Below are 12,408 nucleotides of genomic sequence, written 5' to 3'. Positions count from 1 at the left end.
TTACAGAAAAACAGCGAGCAAATTTCACGCGAAATCACCCCAAAACGGCGTACATTCACTGCCAAACCCTTACCAAAGGTTTCCACAAGGTGTATACATCATTTGCTTGCTGAAATTCCCTGTTTTAGGGCAAAAATCAGACCTGTAAACACCTGTTTTGCTGAATTTTCAGAACCTCGTTGGTGGAAACACCTGTAAGATTGACTTGTGAGACTTGCCCTAATGAAATTGCATCAAATTGACCCCGAAATTGGTCAATTTCAGCAGAAATAGGCTGCTGTTCGCCAGTTTTTAAAACCCTAATTTTGGGGAAACTGTCACCGGAGGTCGATTCTACACGGTGAGAGGATCCCTGCGCGACAGAGTTGATCGAAAACGGTTGAATATCCTTCCCGCAGCGAGCAAGAACAGAATTCTGATCTGTGTTGCGAAAATGGCTCTCTTGGAAACCCTAAAGCTCTGATACCATGTGTGGGGGAGCAGGAGAGAGAGCCCACTTGCTACTCTATGCAATGAGAGTGAAGGAGAAGAGGAGAGTGGCGCGAAGAAGCATACACAGAGAAAGATACGTGAGAGAGAGAGAGCTCGTAGAAGTTTTTGGGAAAAGTCACGATTGTTTTATTTTGGGCTTGACCTTTGAGTATATGAGTAAGTGACTAGGGGGCCATTCACACTTGGGCCCCCTCACTTATAAGTCTTTTAACTTATAAGTTAATAAGTACAAGGCACTTAGGCCTTTATTCCCTAACAAAGAGGATCGATACAAAGGCTCTTGCTTTTATTCGACAGTTCGAGGTGGCCTTTGTCGAAGGTAATTTCTCAGAGCGCTCAAAACTATTTTGGAAAAACACAAACTTAGAGACTGGGAGGAGTTCAAAAAGGAGTTTTATGCTCAATTCCTTTCTCTCGACTTTGCCGATGATGTGAAGAAAGAATGGGATTGGCTCTTCCAAAGAGAGCATGAAGCTGTGTCTGACTATGTCGACAAATTTTGGGCAGTCCTCCTCCATTCATGAAAGTTTCTGATGAAGAGAAGGTGCGCAAGTTTGAAGCGGGACTCCAGCTAGTGCTTCAAAAAAGTATGAAACTATAACTGCAAAACATTCTTCAAATTATGATGTAGTCCGCCCTCATAGCCGGAAACTTGCATTTCAAAAGGAACTCCTCGAAAGCAAGAGTTTAGTACCTTCCATGCAAAGCAAAAAGCCCTCACTACCGAGGCAGAAACCTCCACTCGAAAGTGGCCTTCATATTAGCCCAAAGGCCCAGAAAAGAAGCTAGAGGGAGCAAAGGAAAGCAAATTCCTCACTTTCTCTCACTTGAAGGCGTACATGGAAGAGGGAAAATGTTTCTATTGTAGTGAGAAAGGCCACAGGAAACCAGTTTTCCCACAGCTTAAGAAATATTCTCCTACCTGACGTACAAGCCAACAGGATCAGCCTTTGAAGGGTTGACTACGCACTCCACTCTGTGCAAGGACATTTGAATTTAAAGATTGGAAAGTAGATCTTTCGTAGTTGCTCCAATACAAGTGTCACGTGACGCATCCCAACCCTATGTGTCCATGGACAAGCTACACCACAGCTGCGTTCAGTCCCGTCAGTCAAGTCAGTTTAGATTAGCAGTGATCTGGCACTTTTGTGAGTCTATTCGTAGACCGTGCATGCCCAGTCACTTAGCATAGATGCATATCCTCCGGTTGCACACAACATGATCATCGTAATTCCCATCAGAAATCATTAGCATCAGTTAGGGGAATTTTCCAGTGCATTTAGCCTATTTTCCTATTTTTGGTTATTTTCACTTATTATTTTTAAGTGACTTTCCAACAAAAGTAGGTAGGGCAATTTTGCTAAGTTAATATATAAGCAAACCCAAGTTAGCACTTTCCGGCAGAAGAGGTAGTAGGAGCTTCTCGCTCAACAGGCAAATTCTCAGCAGTACCCCCCTCCCCTCAACACGTAGCCTCCCCATACCTCTCCCATCCCCTTGGCGTTTTTCCTAGATCCAGCATCGCCATCAGATCTTATCCCCTGGCGTTTCATCCTCTTGCAGATATCGCCATCACCTTTTCCTTGCTGGCGTTTTTGTCCAAGCCTTGCAGCGTTTTCACTAACACTAGGCCTCTATAGCAGATCAGCGTTTTTGCTTGCTGCCATCCCAGCGTTTTCCAACCTTGAAGAAACCTGCTGATCCAGCGATTTCAGCACACAGAAGTAGCCTAAAACGCAGCCTATGGTGTCAGCAACATCAGCGTTTTCATTTGCAGCATGACCCGAGGGCCGAGACAAGGACCATTTATTTTCAGCCTCAAGACAGCAGTAAACAGTCCATTTTCAGCCCTGAAACAGTCCAAGAATTTCAGCATATAGAAGATCACAGATTTCAGCCTAAGTCGTCGTCGTCATCACCGTCTTCGTCATCGGCATAGTCCCATTGCATCAGTCAATTGCATACGCATTGTACACCTTTGTGCAATCAAAGTAGACCACTCTTGCCGACGAGAGTGGGGCCTTCGGAGAGGGTTTTACAAACTCTCGGGTGTCGTATCTCTTCTCTCTCCTTCTCTCAGTCTCATTCACTTGCACGCACAATATCCACTCACTTTGTTCGTGATCATAGCACTCTCCATAGACGGAAGGCTCTCTCCTTCCCTAAGAACTAAAAGGAACCTTGAGCAATAAAGATCACTAATCTTGAGAAAAAACAACATTCATTCCGCTGCACCTCACATTGGTATCAGAGCTTTGGAAGTGTTCTGCATTACTCAAGGAAAGAACCACAAGAATTTTTTTTTGCTTGTTGCGATTGCACGAACCCAAGTTTACTTGGGAGTGGCGATTCCTAATCGTGTTTTGTTGAAGAGTGACAGGAATCCCAAGAAAGAAGGGCTTGTCTAGCCTCCCCTTGTGTCTCTTTTCACTGATTGAGAGCGGACCGTGCACTTAGCGGCCGGCCAATCGACGTGAGGTGGGAAAAAGCAACCTTGGTGTGAGCGCAAGGCCGCCAAGGGGTGCGCCCGCAGAAAAGGGTAGAACTCGGGTGAAGAGAAGATCTTTCTCCAACGCGATTTGCAAGCCAAAGGAAACCTCAAGAACCCCAAGAACCCAAGACCCTCGACTCAAGAACCTCAAGAACCCCAAGATACTCAAGAACCTCAAGATCCTCAAGAACCAAGTTCCTCGTGAACTTAAGAACCAAAGATCCTAGTGCATGGTCGTCACCCGAAGTGGCATGGATACTTCGCATTCAGGTGATGAGCATGAGAGAGGCGACGAAGGATTCTCCCCACCAGGAGATTTTTTCAACCCTCCCCCTTCGCCATCTACGCCACGAGTTGTCCTCACTCCTATGGAGATGATGGTCAAGTCGATGTTGGACATGATGGCACAACAACAAGAAACGAATTGAGTTGCATTGGTACAACTCACAAGCAAAGCAGAAGAACAAGCAGCAAAGGACCGTGCACAAGAAGCCAAGGACCGCGAGCGCGATGAAAGAAACGCCACACTAGCCGCAAAACAAGAAGAAAATCGCCTTGCTCAGGACCGTGAGCGCCTTACTCAGGAACGTGAGCGCATTGCTCTTGCCGCAAAACAAGAAGAAAATCGACTTGCTTTCGAACGCGAGCGCGATGAACGAGAGGCTCAAAGGGAGATTCGTCATCAAGAATTTATTTCCCACATCCTAGCCTCGAAGACCGAACCACCCAAAGATCGTGGAAGTTCGTCAAGTGGCGCAAGCCACGACGCGGATCCCAACCATCCAGTTACAGAAAAGTTGACTTTCAGTAAGTATGACGGTAAGATGGATGCTACGGTTATTCATTCTTGGTTGGATCAATTTAATGCTTATTTTGCGATAACTAAGAAGACAGGAAATAGCAAAGTTTTGACGGCAGCTATGTACCTTGCCGGTGATGCCATCAATTGGTACCACGCATGGCAAGAGGCACAGCTAGCTGCGCACCTAGAGCCAGCCGACGATTTCATGCCCCTCTCTTTTAGTTGGGCTGATTTCCAAGACAAGCTCAAGGCGCAGTTTATGCCACCTCAGTACTTTGCACGATTGAAGGACGATTGGCGCGCTCTCAAGCAAAATGGTATGCCGGTTATGTCTTTTTCTAATCGTGTTTTGCAGCTAGGTACCCAATTACGCATGTCGGATGATGAGTGCAAAGAGGCTTTTCTCTTTGGATTGGACAAGTATATCAAGTACGATGTCGAGGTATTCGATCCAATCGATCTCAACAAGGCGGTAGCGATTGCTCTCGCACAGGAGATGAAGCACAATAAGGGAAAGCCTAAGGAGAACAAGACTTCCACAAGTACCTCGTAGACTTCTCAGAACCCGCAGAACGGGAAGAACGGTAAGAATGGTAAGAATGATAACTCTTCTAACCAATCTTCCAACAGTCTCTCATCAAAGAATTCTTCCAATGAATCTAAGGGTAAGGCTAACACAACTGCTAAACCTAAGCTTACTCCAGATGAAAAGGTAGCACAAGGAATTGTAGGAGGTTACATCACTTCGGAAGAACAAAGCACGTATTCTAAAGAAGGTTGTTGTTTTCATTGTCACATTAAGGGTCACATAAAACGAACATGTCCTAAAGCTTGAATCGAATGAATCTAAAGAACCCACAACACCCACTATATCTGTCAATGCAATGAATGATAACACGATTGTGCCCACAGTTTCTCAGGACCCTCCCATTGATGATTCTCTCATTAAATGTTATGGTCGTACGTCGGGGCACCGTTTTGTCATATTGTTTGACCCAGGTAGTATGCATGATGTGATCAGTTCCTCTCTTGTTGAGAGAGCCCGCCTCGAAGTCAGTCCGAGATCTCCTATTCAGGTCTCTGGCTTTCGTCCCGGTATGGACGCTCTCATCACGGAGGAGTGCCTTGATGTGTTGTTTGCAATTCAACAAACTGCCTTCACTAGAAGATTTGTTGTTTCTCCTCTCTCAGGATGTGATATGATTTTAGGCATTAAGTGGTTTCGTGATAATGACGCTCTCATGAAATTTACGGCTAACACTATAACTCTCAATGTCGACAGTGATTCTCCTATTGTCATTCATGGAGAGGACATTGCTCCTTCTCCATCTCTCATTGCTAATATGCAGGACAAGGTTGAAAGGATTCGGGATAAGTAGATTCTCTCAATCTCTTTTTCTCTTGTTTCGTTCGTGAAGGTTTCCTGTATTTTAGTCACCATCGTTATGTGATCCCTTTTCCTATGCATGACATATTGTATGTTGAGCACGTTTCTCTCATGGATGAGCATGAATGTATGCAGATTGTTCATGAAAAGCTGAAAAGTTTGTATGTCAGGAAGTCACATTCCATGTCTCTTCCTTGGCATGACAGTTTCTGAAAGAGCACATGAAAGTATGAGCACCAAGCATGGGCATTTTCATTGTGATTTGCCACAGTTGATTGATTTCGATCAAATAGAAAAGATTCGAGTGCATTGTTTGCATGTGTTTGATGAACGGGTTGTCACTCCGTCTATATGTTCATCTACATTGCATACACAGTCTTCAGAGAAGACAATATTTTTTTCCTTCACTTTACATGGAATGGGTATGTTCATGGTTTTGTGTTGGAGATGGTTTCAGGAATTTTCAGCCATGGAGATTCTTGAAGACGAAAGAAGCAGGACTCTAGACGAAGTTGAAGCATCGAAGGAGCCACAGAAGACTTTGAGTCGTTTTCGGCGCGGCCCAAAGAAGCAAGCGTTGCAGATCTTTATGAAGTTCAAGTACCGCACGACCCACACATCAGAGTGGGCCGGCAAAGAGTCCCTTCCAGGATTCCGGATGCTGTTGGCAATCTCCCTCGACGCCATACAGTTCGATACTAGTACCCCACTTTGAAAAGGAGGGGATGTCATGTGACACATCCCAACCCTATGTGTCATGGACAAGCTACACCACAACAGGGTTCAGTCCCGTTAGTCAAGTTAGTTTAGATTAGCAGTGATTTGGTACTTTTGTGAGTCTATTCGTAGACCGTGCATGCCAAGTCACTTAGCATAGATGCATATCCTCCGGTTGCACACAGCATGATCATGGGAATTCCCATCAGAATCCATTAGCATCAGTTAGGGGAATTTTCTAGTGCATTTAGCCTATTTTTCTATTTTTGGTTATTTTCACTTATTTTTTTTAAGTGACTTTCCAATAAAAGTAGGTAGGGCAATTTTGCTAAGTTAATATATAAGCAAACCCAAGTTAGCACTTTCTGGCAGAAGTGGCAGCAGGAGCTTCCCGCTCAACAGGCAACTTCTCAACAGTACCCCCCCCCCCCCCCCCCCCCCCCCAGCACGTAGCCTCGCCATACCTCTCCCATCCCCTTGGCGTTTTTCCTAGATCCAGCATCGCCATCAGATCTTATCCCCTGGCGTTTCATCCTCTTGTAGATATCGCCATCACCTTTTCCTTGCTGGCGTTTTTGTCCAAGCCTTGCAGCGTTTTCACTAACGCTAGGCCTCTATAGCAGATCAGCGTTTTTGCTTGCTGCCATCCCAGCGTTTTCCAACCTTGAAGAAACCTGCTGATCCAGCGATTTCAGCACACAGCAGTAGCCTAAAACGCAGCCTATGGTGTCAGCAACATCAGCGTTTTCATCTGCAGCATGACCCTAGACAAGGACCATTTATTTTCAGCCTCAAGACAGCAGTAAACAATCCATTTTCAGCCCCGAAACAATCCAAGAATTTCAGCATATAGAAGATCACAGATTTCAGCCTAAGTCGTCGTCGTCATCACCGTCTTCGTCATCGGCATAGTCCCATTGCATCAATCAATTGCATACGCATTGTACACCTTTGTGCAATCAAAGTAGACCACTTCTCGCCGACGAGAGTGGGGCCTTCGGAGGAGGGTTTTACAAACTCTCGGGTGTCGTATCTCTTCTTTCTCCTTCTCTCAGTCTCATTCACTTGCATGCACAATATCCACTCACTTTGTTCGTGATCATAGCACTCTCCATAGACGGAAGGCTCTCTCCTTCCCTAAGAACTAAAAGGAACCTTGAGCAATAAAGATCACTAATCTTGAGAAAAAACAACATTCATTCCGCTGCACCTTACAATAAGGTTGCGATGTTATTATGGGAATGCCTTGGCATTACAAAATTCATCCTCTCCCAGATTATGTAAATAAGAAACCGACCTTTACCTTCAAAGGGTAGCAGTATGATGTAGATGCAAGCGCTAGTGATTGGCCTATTCCTATGGTCAGTCACATCACTGTTAAAAGAGAAATAAAGAAGTGTCTTTCTACTTGATTTTTGTCAAAGATAGAGAGATGAGTGTTGAAAATGTCTTGTTGAATTTAGATAAGGATCTGCTAACTTTTCTTAATCAGTATAAAGATTGTTTTACTGACACTCTTCCAGATGACTTACCTCCTGAAAGACCGGAACATCATCGTATCGATCTAATTTCGGACAGTTCACCCCCAAATCAGCCACCTTATCGAATTAGTCTTTTACAACAAGAAGAAACCCTTAAACAAGTAAATGAACTTCTCGAGAATGGTCTTGTTCGACCTAGCACTTCCCCTTACTGTTCACCAAGTCTTGCTTGTTCATAAGAAAGACGACACGCTTCGAATGTGCATCGATTATTGTTCTCTTAATAAGATTACCATTAAGAATAGATTTCCGATTCCCCGAATTGATATCTTTGACAAGCTACAAAGGGGCACAAATTTTTTCAGCCGCATTAATCACAAGAGCACCTATCAACAGATTTGTATTGCTTCTAAGACATACATAAGATTGCATTTTGAACAACTTTCGGATTGTACAAGTTTCTACTAATGGCCTTACTAACGCTCTAACAACTTTCAACTGAATGATGGACTGAATTTTTTGTCCTCATCAACAATTCACAGGAATCTTCTTTGATGACATTCTAGTCTTCTCTCATATAGAGGAGGAACACAAACGACATCTAGAGACTGTGTTCGAAGAATTGCAACAACATAAACTTTAAATTAATGCTAAGAAGAGTGATTTTTTCTTGATAGAAATTCACTATCTCGGACACATTGTCTCCCATAATCAAGTACGCATCGACCGAGCAAAGGTTCAAGCTATTTCCGATTGGCCACAACCCGCTTCGGTTCATGATGTCCGAAGTTTCCTTGGCCTGTGTTCCTACTACAGACGCTGTATACGCCATTTCGCTGTGCCTCTCCATGATCTCACAAAAAAAAATAAAAAATTTGTATGGGGGGGCTAAGCAGAAAGAAGCTTTTGAAAGCTTAAGTACCTTCTCACCCATGGGCCCAGCCTTATTGTACGTGATCTCCGAAAACCATCCGAAGTGCACTGTGATGCTTCAGGCGATTGCATTGGCTCGATTCTCAATCAAGAAGGCCGCACAATAGCTTATGAAAATAGACGGCTTCGTGATGCGGAGCTTCATGCTTCGATCTATGAGAAAGAACTCATGGTAGTCATTCATGCACTCTCAATTTGGAAACACTACCTTCTGGGAGCAAATTTTATGATCAGACAGATCATCAAAGTCTTCAATACTTTCCATCCCAACGCAAGATGTTGGAGAAATAGATGCGATGGGCCAATTTTCTTCTATCTTTCACTTCCAAATTCTGCACACTTCTAGAAGTAAGAATGTGGTTGCAAATGCTCTTTCTCGACGTCCCCAAGTCAATGCCATAACAAGTATACATGTATCAAAACTATACAGGAAAAGCACCTTTTGAGGTTATTTATGGCAAATCACATCTTCCTCCAATCCTTCTCACTAAGGATAAGATATTCAAAGCTTATGAATTTGTTCGAGATCTAGATACCGCTTACACTCGAGTGAAGCGTTTATGGAAAACCACATCTTCCCCCAATCCTTCTCACCAAGGATAAGATATTCGAAGTTGATGACTTTCTTCGAGATCTAGATACCGCTTACACTTAAGTAGTAAAGTGCGCTATCCTTGGATCTCAAGAAAAGCATAGGAAAGCAGCAGATAAACATCGTCGTGATCTCAAGCTAACCGAATGACAATTTGTTCTTCTCAAGTTTGATAATTCATGACTTACGAAGCAGGCCCATCAGAAAGGGAAAGTAGTGTAAAACTTTTTAGTAGATATTATGGCCCATTTAAGATTACAGAACAAATAAATGATGTAGCATTTAGATTGGATCTTCGAGAGAATTGGAAAATCCTTCTGTTGGTGAACCTCCTACAGAACCAATTTTAAAAGATCCCCATGAGGTAGATGAAGCTGAAGAAATACTTCATCTATAATAGATCATTCACCATCAAGAGCGCCAACTAAGGTCTGGAAGAACTCATCATAAGTAATTAACCTATGAGATCAAAAGTTTCAAATGTTCGGTGAATCTAATACAATGTCTGTGAAAGCTGAAAAACAACTAAACATCTAACTAAAATGGAGCTGATGTTTTGTGGGCGACTACCATGGGTCTATACCTTGCAAGCACTTTCCTTTAAGGGTGAATCTGGGCTTATCTTGGATTCATCTAGGTATATTTTACTAAAATGGGGGTTGGCGGGGGGGGGGGGGGGGGGGGGGGGGGGGGGGGGGGGGGGGGGGGGGGGGGGGGGGGGGGGGGGGGGAGAGTAGCCTATGGCATGGAGGAGAGGGATACATATAAGGGCCTCTGTGGTAGTATAGGTAGGCATCATATACATCAGTATCCCAAAGACATCTTTCATCGGAGGATGGTGGATAACATCAATGTCCTCCACACACACACACACACACACACACACACACACACACACACACACACACAGAGAGAGAGAGAGAGAGAGAGAGAGAGAGAGAGAGAGAGAGAGAGAGAGAGAGAGAGAGAGAGAGAGAGAGAGAGAGAGAAAGTTGAACCAACCAACTGGGCAATGATTTAGTGATTGTAAATGGGAGCTAGGTTTCTTATATACTAGCCTGGGGGACCTTGAGTAGCCCCCCTACCCAAAACTTTGACAAATAAGTAAAATAATTACCTAAAGCCAAAAGAAACATTGGGATCGCATCCCTTGAGATGCTATACCTTTTAACACCCTACCTGTAGCTCATAGGGGACATATGTAGGAAGACCAAGTCGATGAAGAAGCTACCATGGACACCCCAGCACCCGTCGGGATATTGGATACACCTTGGGTATGCTATCAACTTTTTAGAATGTTGTAGACCAAAAATCCCCATTCGTGAACTTGGAACACATCACGTCCAAACATTCCTGGACAATGAACTTTGAAACACATTCTGTTGATAATGTGGCCAATATCAATGGATTGGTGCACTCATCCATAGTGTTTTTATACGTCACGTTGGTTTGCCAGATGCATGTGCCTTGAACTCCGACCCACGGGTTCAAACACCGATAACTTGAGTCTTGAAGTCCAACACACGGGTCCAAATCATTTGTAGGGAGGAGCTTTTGCCCCTCTCTGTTGCTCACAAGCCTCTTTCTGGCTGAAGCTACCCAAACTTGTTCTTCCATGTTGTCTCCCACTCTTCAAGAGGTTTGTCCTTGGACAGTGACCAAAACCAAATCGGCGGATGGGTCATCACCTAGTTAGCTGCTTATGGACGGATGAAGTTCTCAAGAAAACCATTAATTTGTTTGGCTCGGGAATGTGAAGCCAAACGCAAATGCACAAGTTCGCTAGAGGACAAAGGCAAAGGGAAGCTTGACAAGGATGAGAGCGCTAGTCCTCAGTTAGTTGTTTCGGCACAGTTGGAGTCCTCAAGGGAGATAAAGACGCTTTGTTTGGCTCGAGAATGTGAAGCCAAAGGGCAAAGCAGGAACTCGCAAGAGGACAAAGGCAAAGGCAAGCTTGACAGAGATAACAGTGATAAAGATTTGATAGAGGAGATCGGCATGGCACACGTGATGGCGACCACAATGGCTATGACGCCAGATTACTAATCAAGTGGCACTTGCCGCAACTCAATAAGCTTTTCAAAACAAATTGCCTAAATTGTCCTTCATAGGCACACGGCCGCAGCACCATGGGCGTCTCAAAACTTCTTCGCAAGGCCAATGTTGGTAGTTGCGATTTGGGGGAGGAGCGTTTCAAAACACTGTGGGGGAGGAGCTCCATGTCATTAGAAAAAAAAAGAAAAAAGAAAAGAAAAACAAGCATGTCTCTTGCATCTTAAAACACTGGGAGATGGGAGAGTTGAGCGCAGCTAAGGGCACATGTGTTTTAAAACTCCGCAATGCTAGCCGTCGCCACCCAACTGCAAAGGAGCCTTGCCTGCGTGCATTTTGAAACGCACAGAGAACAGTGTATTGATGGAGCTTGCATCTGGCTGTCTTTCAAAGCGGCACCCGGCACCCTTATAGGTGCCGCCACCAAACTCCAAAAAACGCTAGCCACAAAAAATCCTCTTCTTGAAGGTGCTGGTTCTCTCCACATTTACGAGCCAGCTTTACTGATACCATGTCAAAGTCCACGATGTGGAAGCATAGAGCAATGAGAGAGAGAGAGAGAGAGAGAGAGAGAGAGAGAGAGAGAGAGAGAGAGAAGAAGACCAAGAGAGTTTTAACGTCGTAAGAAACTATCCCAAGAGAGAGCGCGCGCTAAACCAACCAACTGGACAATGAATTAGTGATTATACAATGGGGGCTAGGTGTTTCTTATATACTAGCCTGGGGGTCCTTAAGTACGGTCCTCTCTAAATTGCCCTACAGTAAAATAAATACCTGAAGCCAAAATAAATATTGGGATCTCACTTGAGATGTTATAACTTTAACAAGTGTATCCTGTGGTTTCTTCTGGGATTTTTCCCGATGATCTCATTGTTTATCTTTTAGAGTTTTTCCCAGATTTCTTGTATATAGACCAATGGTCGATTTTATGTAATGCCAAGGGTCAAAGCTCCACTTTTATTGCGCACAGAGAGAGAGAGAGAGAGAGAGAGAGAGAGAGAGAGAGAGAGAGAGAGAGAGAGAGAGAGAGAGAGAGAGAGAGAGAGAGGAAAGCTGCTGCTGAATGTGAACCAGCACAAAATTGACTCTCTGGCAGTTGATTTCCAAGTTCTGATCGATGCATGGTCATGCTGTCTAGAAATCTTTAATGTGTGGAAATTTTTATTAATGGTACTAATTGTACTAATTGAATTGCAATCCAGTTTTTTCGGCGGTTTCATGCAGCTTATGTAGATGCAGCTTCAAATCCTTTCCATGTGCCTGGAAAACGAATCATCTCAAAGGCATTTGCAGAACGTGTGGGTGCAATTGTCAAATCTTTTGGGGTGCCAACAACATAAAGACTCAAGCTAATGTTATAAAGAATATCATCGTAATCCTGAATAAGTGGAGGTAGGATGCATATTCAACCACTGTAGCTAGCTTTTTAAATGGGAGAAACCGTGCGAAAATCTTTTGCTA

At 44.0% G+C, this 12,408-nt stretch overlaps 1 protein-coding gene across 1 annotated transcript in view; it reads left to right on the top strand.

Annotated features, from left to right (window-relative positions):
- LOC147444052 (SNARE-like superfamily protein) overlaps positions 1–12,408 on the top strand; it is a 45,200-nt gene that overhangs the window by 32,632 nt on the left and 160 nt on the right. The window contains exon 5 of the mRNA XM_086526791.1: positions 12,150–12,408. This exon is cut by the window's right edge and continues 160 nt beyond it. Within this exon, the coding sequence (XP_086382917.1) occupies positions 12,150–12,287 (138 nt within the window). The 3' untranslated portion in view covers positions 12,288–12,408. The remainder of the gene's footprint in view (positions 1–12,149) is intronic.

Source organism: Adiantum capillus-veneris, chromosome 13 (genome assembly GCF_014529385.1).
Source record: "Adiantum capillus-veneris isolate H3 chromosome 13, ASM1452938v2, whole genome shotgun sequence".
NCBI lineage: Eukaryota > Viridiplantae > Streptophyta > Polypodiopsida > Polypodiales > Pteridaceae > Adiantum > Adiantum capillus-veneris.
The sequence above is the reverse complement of the archived record's forward strand: the minus strand, read 5'-3'. Positions and strand labels throughout refer to the sequence as shown.